The sequence below is a fragment of the Silurus aristotelis genome (genome assembly GCF_946808225.1).
Source record: "Silurus aristotelis genome assembly, chromosome: 1".
Lineage (NCBI taxonomy): Eukaryota > Metazoa > Chordata > Actinopteri > Siluriformes > Siluridae > Silurus > Silurus aristotelis.
Genome location: NC_139574.1, coordinates 20,502,196 through 20,517,910, shown reverse-complemented (window position 1 = coordinate 20,517,910; position 15,715 = coordinate 20,502,196). Strand labels below are relative to the sequence as shown.

Genomic DNA, 15,715 nt, shown 5'->3' with positions numbered 1-15,715 from the left:
CACCCTGAACCAGTCTGTCGTTCCTACTGCACACTTCACTGCTGTCACACTGTCCTCATACATGTCCTGCACCACCCTCACATACTTCTCTGACACACCTGACTTCCTCATACAATACCACAACTCCTCTCTTGGCACTCTGTCGTACGCTTTCTTTAAATCCACAAATACACAATGCAGCTACCTCTGACCTTCTCTATACTTCTCCATCAACATCCTCAAAGCAAATAAGGCATCTGTGGTGCTCTTCCTCGGCATGAAACCATACTGTTGTTCACAGATGGTCACCTTTTCTCTCAGCCTGGCTTCCACTACTCATTCCCATAACTTCATGGTGTGACTGATCAACTTAATTTCCCTGTAGTTACTGCAGGTCTGCACATCTCCCTTATGCTTAACGATCGGTACCAGCACACTCCTTCTCCATTCCTCAGGCATCCTCTCACTTTCCAGAATCTTGTTAAACGATCTGGACAAAAACTCCACTGCCATCTCTCCTAAACATCTCCACGCTTCTACAGGTATGTCATCTGATCCAACCGACTTTCCACTCTTCATCCTATTAATCGCTGCTTTCACTTCCTCCTTACTAATCCTATCTACATCCTGCTTCACCAACTCCACATCATCCAACATTCTCTCTCTCTCATTTTCCTCATTCATCAGCTGCTCAAAATACTCCCTCCACCTTCTCAACACACTCTCCTCACTAGTCAACACATTTCCCTCTCCATCCTTAATTGCTCTAACTTGCAGTACATCCTTCCCAGCTCGGTCCCTCTGTCTGGCCAATCGGTACAAATCCTTTTCTCCTTCCTTAGTGTCCAACCTCTCATACAGCTCCTCATATGCCTTTTCCTTGGCTTTCGCCACATCCCTCTTTACCTGCTGTCGCATCTCCTTGTACTCCTGCCTACTTTTCTCATCACCCTGTCTATCCCACTTCTGTTTTGCCAACCTCTTTCCCCTTATGCTCTCCTGCACTTCCTCATTCCACCACCACGTCTCCTTGTCTTCCTTTCTATTTCCAGATGTCACACCAAGTACTTTTCTAGCTGCCTCTCTCATCATTCCTGCAGTAGTTTCACAATCACCCAACACCTCTTCACCACCGCCAAGCCCCTGTCTGACCTCTTCCCTGAACCTCACACTACACTCTTCCTCCTTCAGTTTCCACCATCTTTTTCTTCTTTCAGTCCTCACTCTCCTCCTTTACTTCTTCGCCTCCAAAACCATCCTACAGACCACCATCCAATGCTGTCTAGCTACAGTGTCCCCTGCCAACACCTTACAGTCTCCAATCTCCTTCAGGTTGCATCTCCTGCATAGAACATAGTCCACCTGTGTGCACCTTCTCCCACTCTTATACGTCACCCTATGCTCCTCCTTCTTCTTAAAATAAGTGTTCACCACTGCCATTTCCATCCTTTTAGCAAAATCTACTACCATCTGCCCTTCCACATTCTTCTCCTTAAAACCATACCTACCCATCACCTCCTCATCACCTCTGTTCCCTTCACCTACATGCCCATTAAAGTCTGCCCCAATCACCAATCATTCATTCCTAGGTACACCATCTACCACTTCATCTAATTCACTACAGAATCTTTTCTTCTCCTCCATCTCACAGCCAACTTGAGGAGCATAGGCACCGATGACATTTATCATCACCCCTTCAACTTTCAGCTTCACGTTCATCACCCTTCATCAGAAACTCTCTTCACCTCCACTACACTCTTACTGTACTCCTCCTTCAGGATCACCCCTACACCATTTCTCTTTCCATCCACACCGTGATAGAACACCTCCAATGTTCCTGGCCTTACTCCCTTTCCACTTGGTCTCCTGAACACACAACATATCTACCTTACTCCTTTCCATCATATCAGCTATCTCTCTCCCTTTACCTGTCATAGTACCAACATTTAAAGTACCAACTGAACCTCCACTCTCTCACTTTTCCCTGCCGTCTCTGTTCACGTCTTCCTCCTCTCTTTTTCCTCCTTTTCCTCCTTCCTCCACCCTCGTAGAAAATAACAAGCATAATCCCAGATTTTTATTCAGCATGGTAGCAAAATTAACAGGAAATAAAAGCACTGCACTAACATGCACACCATCAATAGGTAGACTCAGACATAGTCTCAGTGGTCAAGTCGAGGCTGAAATCATATTTATTGATTTATTGATAATCAACTCATTTATTTAGTTAATTCTTTTATCAGTAAAAAAAAGATATGCAGTTATATACGGATATATATGTACGCAGTATGCAGTTATATGCGGTGTTTAATTCAATTCAATTCATTTCTATTCTAAAATCTTGGAGATAAAGGGGAGGTTTGATATTGGCCTCTAATTGGACAGCTGACATGGGTCAAGGTCAGGTTTCTTAATTAGGGGATTGATAACTGCCAGTTTAAAAGATTTAGGAACATAGCCAGTGCTAATCGAAGAGTTTATTATTTTTAAAACAGGTTCAATTACCTCTGGAATTATCTGTTTGAGGAAACTTGTAGGATGCAGTTTGATGATTTTGATGAGAAAATTATTGAAATTATCTAATTCTCTTGAATGGGGTAAAACTTTGTGATTTATAATATTTTATACAAATATATTTTATAAAATAGTTTGGATTTATATTAATCGTCGGGATTTCAACTTTTATATAAAAAAATAATAATAATAATAAAAAAAAAATTCATAAAATCATTGCTACCCATTGATTGTGTTAGTGCAGTGCTTTAATTTTGCTACCGTGCTAAATAAAAATCTAGGATTATGCTTCCATGCTATTTGAAATACTGACAATTTGGTTTGATGCCATTTACGTTCTAATTTCCGAGTGGTCTGTTTTAAGGTGCGCATATGTCCATAATACCACTGTGCAATTTTTTTCTCCCTGATCGTTTTGGTTTTAGGGGGAGGTACATCATCTAGAGTGTAATGGAACGTTGATTCTAGGCTTTCAGTGGCCCAGTCAAACTCTGCTGGGACAGACTAATTAATAATTCAGACTAATTCTAATTAATAGACTCTAGATTACAGTTCCGGAAGATTATAGATAAAACTTGCTGCTGTAGTTGACGTGAATGTACACTTAACACAGTAATGAAATAGCTTCAGAGTGTGGAATTATGACTATATTTTTTATATTGAATCTAAATGTTAATATTAAATCGAAAGAGTGTCCACCACTATAAATAGGCCCTATAACATTCTGACTAATTCCAATTGAATCTAGAATTGACACAACTGCTGCTCTTAAGGAGTCTTCCTGATTATCAAAATAAATATTAAAATCACCAACAATCAATTCTTTGTCTAAAGAAGTAGCAAAATTTGTGATGATATCTGTGAAATCTATCAGAGTAGGGCCCTGGGGGTCTATAATTTATCATTAGTGGAAATAACTGACTAGATGCTTTCAGACACTAAATATTTTATATTGGTGTAAAGAACTTAAAATGTTTTACATTTGTGTTTAGTTTTTTGTGTGATGCTTAGATTATTATTATAAATAGATGTGAACCTGCCTCCTCAGCCATTTAGACGGGTCTGGTGTACGTAACTATACCCAGGAGGACTCGCTTCATTTAATGCTACATATTCATTCGGTTTAATCCATGTTTCTGTCAAACACATTATATTAAACTCCTGCTCGGTAATATTTTAGATAATAGTCAGCGCTTTTGATGTGGTGTCTAATATTCAACAATCCTATCTTCAGATCAGAGGTGCTGGTTGTGCATCCTAATTTAATTTAATGTTAATCAGGTTAGGTCTACAGACTTTCTGATAATTTCTACATTTTGGTTTCACTCGGGAGACAGACACAGTCTCAATATGGTGGACCCTGTGTGCAGCTAGCAGACGGTCGGTTTAGCCTGCCTGTCTGCTCCCTGCCCTTGGCTTTGGACAGTCACTGGTTAACTAGTGCTGTTCTGAGACTATGACCTATACTACAAGAAATGAGAGCAGCACCTTCCCGAGTGGGATGGATATCATTAATTAATTCCTTCTGCTCCTGTGTTAGAAGCCTGGGTACGAACTTGGCAGCAACACTACGCAGTGTACAAATTACATGTGTGGATTGCCTGGACTATTCTGTATGACACAATGACAATCAGAGCAATGTTGTGGATTGTTCTCCCACAATCAAGCACTAGTTGCCAAATGGTTTTGACATTTCCAGAGGTTAAGCTTTTTGAAGTTCTTTCTGATCTCTCATTGTCTTCCAGTGATATTTTTGCGCTCTTGATGCGCACAATTCAGTCAAAACACCTTGAAAGACTCCTTCGCTGAAAGTGCACCATCGCTGTAAACTTGTTGAAGCTTGTCAAATGTCTCTGTGGCAGATTAAACCAGTATAATGCAGAATTTCACTTGTGCTTTTTGTTCTCCGTTGCTGTCCATGATAAAATCGCCAAATACAGTAATGCACATTCAAAGAATACCACTAGTTGCACAGCTCCCAATGTACACAGGACAACGTATTTTGGCACACTGATTTATGGAGGTTGGTTCTCCCTTTGACCGTGTGTACAGCCTTATGCTACCATCTGTTGGTGTGTTGCAAAACTAGTCTCCAAACCTTTTAATACCACCTTGTATGTTCTCCATTAATTTCCATTCCATTTAAGTTCTTTGGTTTTGCCATTTAAAAAAAAAAAAAATTAATGTTGGTGTATTAGCTAAGCTATTGCCTCGACGTGTGAGTGTGAGTGTGTATGTATAGACTGGCATTTCATCATAAGTAAATTATCTCATCTTGCCTCATTTTTCTTTTCTTTTTTTTTTTTTTAGGACAAAGTTTTTCACTTAAGGTTAGCAAAACTTTGCATATGTAATTGTATATTTGAATATCATGGTCAATGTTTAAAGAGATTATTTGTTAACTCCTTTCATAAGTGAAAGCATTGTATTAATATTGTTACATATATAAATCCATATTAGACAATTACTAATTTGACAATTAACCTAGCAAAAACTCCATATGATTTAAACCATTTAAATAATAAATATAACAAAAATAACCACATTTTACATGCTTAAAACTCATGTATTAGATGTGTAGAAGTTGACAATGTTTGTTTATGAAAATACATTTACAATTTTGTGGGCATGCACAAAAAATATTGTAATATATTACTTTATGAAAAGCAAGTATATTATTTCATACTTTTATATGCAAATGTATTTGTTCTTATACATTTTCTACTATTTATTTAGTACAGGAGCGTAAGACAAATATTGTTTTTTATTTTGCAGTCTTAACTGAAGTGACAAGTCCTCAGTAACTACAATTAGCCCTAGACTGGAGGACTAATAGTTGCTAAGAATCTCATTGATCCATGGTAGAAGAGAACACACTTTAGTGTAGACACCAGGATAATCAGGTTGAGCACAGCCATAACCCCAGGACACAATGCCATGTAGGACACGGTTGCACACCAGAGGACCTCCAGAATCACCCTGAGAGAAACAAGCAGAGTCTGACTAATGCTAATCATTGACAAATGATAAACATTTATAAGACTTTATATTGTATAGAAATTAAATAAAATATAAGAATATGCCACACACCTGACAGGCATCCTTGCCTCCTTCAAGATATCCAGCACACACCATGTGGTTTGTGATTTTTCCTGGATATGATTTCTCACACACTTCTTGAGAAAGGATAGGAACCTCTACACACTGGAGGTTGAATGGGTTGAACACTTAAAAAAAAAAACGGCAAAATAGAAGTGTTAAACTGACTTAGGACTGTGATATTCTTTAACAAACATCATAATTTCTTATCAACATAATATCTGTGTATACGGAATATGACTATAATGTATTAACGCATTAAGGTGAAAGGACAACAGGATGGATTATCAGTTAAGATATTTGTGAATCATTGTTATTTTAATATTGTGCTTGGCCTATTTAAGCAAATATAAATATTAGGGCTGTCAATCAATTTAAATATTTAAAAGCATGATTGTCATGAATTAATTCATGATTGATCACAACTTAATCACACATTTTTATCTGTTTTGAATGTACCTTAAATTTTAAACTTTTTAAGCTTTTAATACTCTAATCTACATGGGTAGGGACAAATATGGATGTATTAATGTTTATTATTAGTGAAACCAAACTCAACATAGCGCATAAAGACAAAATATTCTTGTAAATGTTTTAAAGTATTTATGGTGTTTAAATTATGTAACTCATGACACCAAACAGATCTCTTGCTATGTTTGCATAATGTGTGTTGCATTGAAGGTTTTAATCTAAAAATATGAAAATAAATATGAAAATAAATTTACAAAAAAGAATTTATTTAACAGTGCCATGAGTGCCATGAGTGCTATGGACTGACCTGAGTCTGCGTAGATGTTGCCCCAACCAGACACCGTACACATCTCCCCTGGAGTGGGGCATGTAGTGGGCAGAGCAACAGGCTTCACAAAGTCATTTATTGTTACAGGGTGGGCTAACTTTAGCAGCATGATGTCGTAGTCCAACGTCTGGTAGTCATAGCTCTGGTGCCAGTAGATGGCATTCACAGCCATGTACTGCTCTGTGCCTTCATACTCCCAAATGTGATGGTCACCCAGAATCACTATCTGACTATAGGGACTGAGGTGACAGAAGTCAAGCATATATGTACATATAGAACAGAAGGGATCTGTACAGATCTGTAAAAATGGGTAGAAACCTTTAATACTTACTCCATCCAGCAGTGAGCAGCAGAGACGACCCACTGGTCATTGATGAGGGAACCACCACAGAAATGATAGCCAATGTTCAAAGAGACCTGCCAGGGCTGAGAGTGAGCCTGACACTCATAACCACCAACTATCTTATCATCCAATGGTGCTGCAGCTGAGACACGCACATACAAAAATGTTTGAAGTAGAAACACTTAACCAGTTGTACTAAAAGGCGTAAAAAAGATTAAATAAATATATAATATATTAGCCCAGAGTCAAGAAGGAAATTGTTTTACCAGTGTAGCAGAAAATATCTAATACAAAATGTCTCTGCATGTGTTTAAGCAAGTTTTTTTTGTTCCCTTACCTGCAGCACCCAGAAGAGCTACCAATAAAATCAACATGCTGTTCACTGTGTTCACCTGTCCAGACACAATAGTGTCGAGTCTGCTGCATTTATAGCAGTGTGTTTATCTCCTTGTAGCACATGTGCAGAAAAACATTATCTCTCGCTCTCTTTTTTTTTCTCTCCCTTCTTTCCTTTCTCTTATTCCTTCCCTGTATCTCGCTAATGTATTCATATAATTTCATATACTGCTAATTTGATTGAGAGATACTCTAACTCTTGAAGAAATTATTTTTCTTTAAATTCTGTACAAATGCATACAAAGTTTGACCAAAAAACAAAAAACAAAAAAAGCCAGTTATCTAGTATGGTTTATTTGTGTATTTCAATGTTATCTACCAAGGTTTCTGCAGTTCTCTGCCAAATGAGTGTTGCTCCAACTATTGCTTCCAACTCATGATTTGGATATCTTTGGTAAAAAGAGATTAATAGGTATAGCAGCTTAGATAAACATGTCTGTTCACATTCTAATTTCACCATTCTCATAAAAGCCATATCGCTATTTAAGAGAGAAAGGTGATTAAAGCTTGTTTGCTAATCTTACTCAATCATGTATTGCTCATTTGAAGTGTCATGGTCATAACAGCATGTGGTTGTTTTCACACAGCCCCTGGCATTAAGCCTATGGCAGATACTAATATGCAAGAGACATCAGTGAAATAAAATTAAGATGCTCAATGTTTTCCCCAAGTTTTCCTGTGGTCCAGTATAGGCAGAGAATGTAAATTGGGTAAGATCTTTTTTTTTCAATCAATTTCATTTATATTGCATATAACTATATATAGCAAACCATTTTTATGCCAAGCCTTCAGAGAAGTTAACCATTGAACGATTTTGGTAGCTTCGAGCCAGGTGTGTGTGTGTGTATGTGTGTGTGTACCTGGGCTATAGCTGGTCTATATATATGAAGTTACATGACACCCAATTTGGCTGCTGAAGCAATCAACATGAGCTTGATCATTCTGCTGGCATTAGTAGGAGCTGCTGGTAAAGAACTTTGACTCTATTGTGTTTTTAACAGACATTTTAAAACATGTGGTTCTGTTTTGAACATTACAAATATTTTCAATGATATAATGTCTATTGTTTCAGGAGAAAGTCAGAAACACGTGATAGAAACATAAGTCGTTAAAAAGTCATCATAAAAACTTGCTTGAAATGAGAATTATTATCTATTGTGGAACTTCATTATGTGCATGTGTTTTGCTATGTGCATGTGTATGTGTGCGCTTTATATAATTTCAGTGGCAGCACCCAGTGGCGAACAAAGAATTGTTGGAGGCTCCGAGTGTCTTGCTCATTCACAGCCATGGATGGTGTCTCTGCACTATGGCTATCACTTCTGTGGAGGAGTGCTCATTAATGAGCAGTGGGTGCTCTCTACTGCCCAGTGCTGGTACAAGTAAGTATTACACAAATGAAATACTGTACAGTACACTGTTTTTTTTTTTTAATCAGTTACAGCTGATCTGTTCAAAATACCTTGTATTTATATATTTTTTTAATATGACCGTAAAATAAGTGAATTATGAATAAGTGAATAATCCAAAAGTGAATTTGTACTGGTACACATCATTATTTTAGATAATCAGGTGTTCGCCCGTTCAGGCGAGCCAGCTATGGCTGATCAGATTGCAGCTTGTATCGCAGCAGCATTTAGCTGCGTATTAGGCGTCCTTATGCAAAGCCATCTAGAAGCTCTGGCAGTTGTTTAAAGGTCTTTGATACAATCAGTGCCAGGCTTATCATAAGTTATTGGCAGTTTTTGTAAATGCCAAAGACTATCTGACCTATACTAGAACGCCAGTTCTTATATAATTTTAAATATATATTTAATGTTATAAGCCCTTCATCAATTTTAAGTGTTACTTGCTTAAATATTTTTTTTTGTGGCGTTCATGTACTTAGAGGCTTCGGGATCTTATTCTGATATATTCTGAATGCATCTTTATCTTTTCCAAGTCCCTATGGCATGCAGTTCATTTTGGGAGATCATGATGTGCGTGTGTTTGAGGGAACTGAGCAGCTTCTGAAGACAGAAAATATTATCTGGCACCCCAAGCAAGTACTTTTTTCCACTGCAGAAAATTCTATTACCTTTTATTACTAAGTGTCTAAAATTGTCTAAAATTGTCTCCTATACTGTCTTGTCAATAGATATGACTACAAGACTCTGGATTATGATATTATGCTAATTAAGCTGTTCCACCCAGTAAAAGTGACTAATGCTGTGCAGCCAATATCTCTGCCATCTGGCTGTCCCTATGACGGAATGTCCTGTACTCTATCTGGATGGGGGTCTCTTTATGCTGATAGCTGTAAGATCATTTGCATTCATACATAACTGTAAATTCAACTACAAGTAGTTCTAAAAATGAAACTGTTTTGAAAGAGTGATGTTGAAATACTGCATAAAGCAAATATATGATTCAAATTATTCATCAATTTTTGCCTTTTTAATCACAATTTTTTGCCTTAAATTGTCTGCACATATGATTAAAATGTCTGCATTTTTTCTCTTTGTCTACCAACAGTATTCATGCCATTTCGTCTTCAGTGTGCTGATGTTCCAGTTGTGGGTGAGCAGGAGTGTGAGAGGTCATATCCTGGTATGCTGACTCCTAGAATGCTGTGTGCTGGCCACAAGGAAGGTGGCAAGGACGCATGCTCTGTATGGATTTACAGTTTTTCTTTATTATAGAAATGCACCTGCCTAAAGCTAAATCTAATATCAGAATTTACATGACGAATATATATATTTTTTAAACTCATGCAATTAACATCATGGATCATGATTAATTAAGAATAAAACTGAATGTGATCTTGGCTATCTTTATCAGAGGGATGCAGGCAGTCCGCTGGTGTGTAATGGAGCAGTGCATGGACTGGTGTCTTGGGGTCAAGGCTGTGGCCTGCCAGGCTACCCCGGAGTCTACGTCAAAGTGTGCGAGTTCCTCTATTGGATCAAAGATGTCATGGCCGCAAACCCTTAGAGCTTTTTTCTGTATTCTGGTCTTCATTACACTCTTTTATTTCATTATCAACCTCTCACTCCTTTATACCCATGTGTCATCCTGGATGATTTGGGGAATTCTCTGCTGTTCTGTTCATTTCTGTTCCCACCCATCTCTGAGAGAAAAGTAATGAAATAGTATTGGTATACATGAATAAAAACACCTCTGCCATGACAGTTATTTTTTTTTTTTTAACACGTCATACTTTTACTTATAAGTACAGTAAGCTATATGCCATCAAACCAGAAAAAAACTAATACATGGTCCAGTGAGATTTCAAGCAAAACCTTAACGTCTGCAAGTAGAATAATTAGCTGTTTCTTATTAACCAGTTTTATTAGGAATTTTTGAAGGCTTGTCTTTTTTTAGTTTACTTTTTTGAGAACTACGAACACACACTACAGTAAACACATTAAGGTACGTAATTTCTCTACTATGGCGAACATCCAGTTCACTCAGTGTGTGAAGTGTGACATGTTTAGTCAGTCTTTCTCTGTTGTTAGCAATAATTTTATCTGTGAGAAGTGCAAGCAAGTTTGCTCTTTGACGGAGAAGATTTTAGCATTAGAGAAGCGCATCCAGAGTCTAGAGAGAAGTAGTGAGTGTGAGAGCAGTCCAGGTTCTGCAGGGAAAAGTCTGGATGCCCTAGGTGAAGGTAATATTCCCCCGACTCCGGCATTAGAGCCCTCGCAGCGGGGCGAATGGGTGACGACTCGGCGGCATACTCGCAAAACCAAAGCTAACGCTAAGGCTCGCCCACGGGAGCACCATTCCTCTCCGCTTCGCATGTCCAACAGGTTTGCTCTCCTCAGTAAAGCACCCGCTGAGAAACCTGAAAGATCTCTGGTTTTAGGAGACTCCATTCTGAGGCACGTGAAATTAGCTATATAGTATACCGGGCGCCAGGGCGCCGGACATAGCAGGTCAGCTTAGATTCTTAGGAAAGCACAGGTTCTCTAAGATAGTTTTTCACACAGGAGCTAATGATATACGCCTTTGACAGTCAGAGGTTACTAAGAGTAATATTATAGAGGTGTGTAAATTAGCGAAGGCAATGTCCGATGCTGTAATATGCTCTGGCCCCATCCCAATGCGACGTGGCGATGTAGCCTACAGCAGGTTATGGTCGCTGAACTGCTGGATGTCAGAGTGGTGCTCCAAAAAAAATGTGGGCTTCATTAATAATTGGAGCATTTTTGAGGACAAGGCTGGCCTGTTAGGGTGGGACGGTATCCATCCCACCCGGGAAGGTGCTGCTCTCATTTCTTGTAGTATAGGTAATAGTCTCAGAACAGCACTAGTTAACAAGTGACTGTCTAGAGCCAAGGCCAGGGAGCAGACAGACAGGCTAAACCGACCGTCTGCTGGCTGCACAGAGTCGTCACTCAGGATCCACCATATTGAGACTGTGTCTGTCCCCCGAGCAAAACCAAGATATAGGAATTATCAGAAAGTCTGTTTAAGTAACCTGATTAACATTAAATTAAATAGGACTGAACGCACAGCCAGCACCTCAATCTAAAAATTGGATTGTTGAATATTAGATCTCTCACGCCAAAAGCGCTGACTATAAACAAAATTATTACCGACCAGGAGTTTAATACAATGTGTTTGACAGAAACATGGATTAAATTGAATGAATATGTAGCATTAAATGAGGCGAGTCCTCCTGGGTATAGTTACATACACTAACCCCGTCTAAATGGCAGAGGAGGTGGAGTCGCAGCTATTTATAATAATAATCTAAACGTCACACAAAAGACTAAACAAAAATGTAAAACATTTGAAGTTCTTTACACCAGCATAAAATATTCAGTGTCCGAAAGCAGGTCAAGACAGTTAATTCCACTAATTATTATTTATAGACCCCCCAGGGCCCTACTCTGATTTTCTGATAGAATTTGCAGATTTCATTACAAATTTAGCTACTTCTTTAGACAAAGCATTAATTGTTGGTGACTTTAATATTCATTTTGATAATCAGGAAGACTCCTTAAGAGCAGCAGTTGTGTCTATTCTAGAGTCAGTTGAAATTAATCAGAATGTTATAGGACCCACTCATTGTGGTGGACACACTCTCGATTTGTTGTTAACATTTGGATTAAAAATAAAAAACTAAGTCATAATTCCACAGTCTAAAGCTATTTCAGACCATTATCTAATCTCGTTTAAAATTTGCCTCAGTCATTGCATTTCTACCTCACCACGTTACCGTGTTAAGCGTACTTTCACGTCAGCTACAGCAGCGCGTTTTATTAATAATCTTCCCGACATTACGATATTAGATAGATCTCCGTCAGACCCCGCAGAGCTCGACTGGGCCACTGAACATCTAGAAACAACGTTACGTTACACTCTAGATGATCTAGCTCCCCTTAAGACCAAAATGATCAGGGAGAAAAAATTTGCACATTGGTATAATGATCATACGCGCACCTTAAAACAGACCACTCGAAAATTAGAACGTAAATGGCGTCAAACTAAATTAACAGTATTTTAAATAGCATGGAAGGAGAGCCTCTTAAATTATAGAAAATCTCTTAGTGCTGCTAGATCAGCATATTTCTCCACCCTCATAGAAAATAACAAGCATAATCCTAGATTTTTATTCAGCACGGTAGCAAAATTAACAGGGAATAAAAGCACTGCACTAACATGCACACCATCATTAGGTAGTAATGATTTCATGAACTTCTTTAATAATAAAATTGAAAACATCAGGCAAGAAGGAGGAGTGGTGGCTCCAGCGGTTAAGGCGCTGGGTTGCCGATCGGAAGGTCTGGGGTTCAAGCCCCGGTATCGCCAAGCTGCCACTCTTGGGCCCTTGAGCAAGGCCCTTAACCCTCTATGCTCCAGGGGTCCCTTACGAGGGAAATATCAAGGTCCGTGACGTGGGGCCGCCTTCCCGTGGGCTCACCACCTGCAGGAGGGACCGTAAGGGACGGTGCTGTGAGGATTGGGCAGCAGTTGAAGTCAGGGGCCTGCTTAGACTGCTGCCCCCGCGACCCAAATTACGGATAAGTGGGAGAAAATAAATGAAAAAAATGAACATCAGGCAAGAAATCCAGACGGTTAATATAAATCCAAATTCTTTTACAAGTAACCCTGTAGACAGCAGTGTAATTATAGCAGACAATCAACTACAAAGCTTCACTCCTATTCATGAGAATGACTTAATTTTATTAATCTCCTCATCAAAATCATCAACCTGCTTTCTCGATCCCTTGCCTACAAGTTTCTTTAAACAGATAGCTCCAGAGGTAATTGAACCTGTTTTAAAAATAATTAACTCTTCCATTAGCACTGGTTATGTACCAAAATCCTTCAAACTGGCAGTTATCCACCCCCTTATTAAGAAACCTGACCTTGACCCATGTCAGTTGTCCAACTACAGACCAATATCAAATCTCCCTTTTATATCCAAAATTTTAGAAAAGGTTGTAGCACAGCAGCTCTGCTCACACCTACTTATGAATAAAAATTTTTAAATGTATCAGTCAGGATTTCGGCCTCATCATAGCACAGAGACGGCGCTAGTTAAGGTGGTAAATAACCTGTTATTGGCCTCTGATCAGGGTTTTGTCTCCTTACTTGTTTTGCTCGACCTTAGTGGAGCTTTTGACACCATTGATCACACTATACTGCTTGCTAGACTTGAGAACGTTGTTGGAATAAAGGGAACAGCTCTCTCTTGGCTCAGGTCTTATTTGACTGATCGCTATCAGTTTGTTGATGTAAATGGTGAGTTCTCCACATTCTATGAGGTAAAGTTTGGTGTTCCTCAAGGATCTGTCTTAGGCCCACTGCTTTTCTCTTTATATATGCTGCCTCTTGGTGAAATCATTCATAAACATGGGATTCGCTTCCATTGCTATGCTGATGACACACAGCTGTATATTTCAGCAAAGCCAGATGAGCGAGATCAGCTTAACAATGTTGAGAAGTGTGTAAAGGACATTAGACAGTGGATGCTTAATAACTTTCTTCTGCTCAACTCAGATAAGACGGAAGTACTTTTACTAGGACCACATGCAGCTAGAAGTAAGCTTTCCGATTACGTAGCATCTCTGGATGGTGTTTCTGTTTCAGCGTGTACGGCTGTCAAAGACCTTGGTGTGATTATTGACTCGAGTCTTTCCTTTGAGTCTCACGTGAATAATTTTACCAGGATCGCCTTCTTTCACCTTAGAAATATTGCTAAAATTTTAAATATGATGTTGTTACAGGATGCATGATTGGGATGCTCCCAATCAAATCTCGCATTGATTATAAAATATTACTACTGACGTATAAAGCACTTAACGGTCGCGCACCGCAGTATCTGAGTGAACTTCTGTACCAATATGATCCTCCACGCCTACTTAGATCAAAAGGTGCTGGCTATCTGTTGGTTCCTCAAATAATGAAGACTACAGCAGGGGGCAGATCGTTTTCTTATAAAGCCCCACAGTTATGGAACAGCCTTCCAACCAGTGTTTGGGACTCAGACACAGTCTCTGTTCAAGTCGAGGTTAAAAACTTATTTATTTAGTCAAGCCTTTTATCAGTAGATTTTTCTTAGGTAAAGGAGCAAATCTGGAGGGAGCATGGATATAGAGTGTTTGGGAAACTGGTATATTTGTATGCTGTTGTCCCCTTACATTCACACGTTCACTCGGGTTTGTTGACGGTGGTGTGGTGGGTCGTCTCTTATCCCAGAGATCCCTCATGTCTGTGTTACTGTAAGGGAATAAGCCCCCCCCCCAAAATTCAATTAATGTTTTGTTCTATTTTTCTTTATTTTGCTGATAGTCTTTACCTCAATGTACTGTTGATGGAATTTGTTTTCTTCTGGACTTTGTAATGGTTCTGGGTTTTTTATGTTGTCTTTATTGAATATGGTAATGTCTGTGTCTTTAAAAAAACGGAGCTGTATAGACAGGTGTTGTTAGAGAGCGCGGGATGCGGAAGTACAGTTTTGACCTGACCCACGTTAAAAGAGAGTTTTTTTTGCTGATTGAAAAAGTGTTTTGAAATAAAACGAACCATATACCTTTATCCCAACACACTTGTGGACCTCGTGTGTAACATTACCTTCTGGTTCTCCCTTTTAGTTATGCTGCCATAGCGAGTCTTGCCGGAGTCCAAACTGCACAGTGACATTAACTTTCATACACCAATAAGGACACCTAATAATCCATATCCTTCTCTTCCCGTCACCCTCTCTCTCTCTCTCTCTCTCTCTCTCTCTCTCTCTCTCTCTCTCTCTCTCTCTCTCTCTCTCTCTCTCTCTCTCGCTCTCGGTCGAGTTAAACCTGCTCCTGAGGCTCCAGTGACCACTGTTCCTGCCCCTCTCCCCTCTGTGGAACTTCACACTTCTGTGCAGCTTGGGACGGTCTCTCATCAACACCTTGGGTGGTTCCATGTAATTCCGGAGTAGAACGGGTGCTTTGAGGATGGATTGGACTGTAGTTGGTGTCGGCGGTCTGCTGCACTGACTCGGGAGTGCAGTTTGCTTCTGATTGTCATCACTGTACCCCGCAGCATTGCATATCTGCTTTAAATGGACATTTGGTGCAACCCAGATGAGGATGGGTTCCCTCTTGAGTCTG

General features: G+C 39.2%; 3 protein-coding genes across 3 annotated transcripts in view; 2 read left to right on the top strand and 1 right to left on the bottom strand.

The window, feature by feature from the left end:
- The window catches only part of rdh12l (retinol dehydrogenase 12, like), a 127,161-nt gene that overhangs the window by 33,346 nt on the left and 78,100 nt on the right, over positions 1 to 15,715 (top strand). The gene's annotated exons all lie outside the window — the stretch shown is intronic.
- Positions 5,240 to 7,183, bottom strand: LOC310735886 (trypsin-2-like). Its single transcript, XM_083559145.1, has 5 exons — positions 7,072 to 7,183; positions 6,723 to 6,876; positions 6,371 to 6,630; positions 5,584 to 5,720; positions 5,240 to 5,472 (listed from the first exon to the last, which is right to left on the bottom strand). The coding sequence occupies exons 1-5, from the start codon at positions 7,106 to 7,108 to the stop codon at positions 5,323 to 5,325; spliced, it is 738 nt and encodes a 245-aa protein (XP_083415271.1). The 5' UTR covers positions 7,109 to 7,183; the 3' UTR covers positions 5,240 to 5,322.
- On the top strand, positions 7,973 to 10,298 carry LOC310735881 (trypsin-like). The gene is made up of 6 exons (XM_083559131.1): positions 7,973 to 8,097; positions 8,356 to 8,512; positions 9,073 to 9,171; positions 9,268 to 9,428; positions 9,645 to 9,781; positions 9,951 to 10,298. Exons 1-6 carry the CDS (start codon positions 8,025 to 8,027, stop codon positions 10,101 to 10,103), a joined length of 780 nt encoding a protein of 259 aa, XP_083415257.1. The 5' UTR covers positions 7,973 to 8,024; the 3' UTR covers positions 10,104 to 10,298.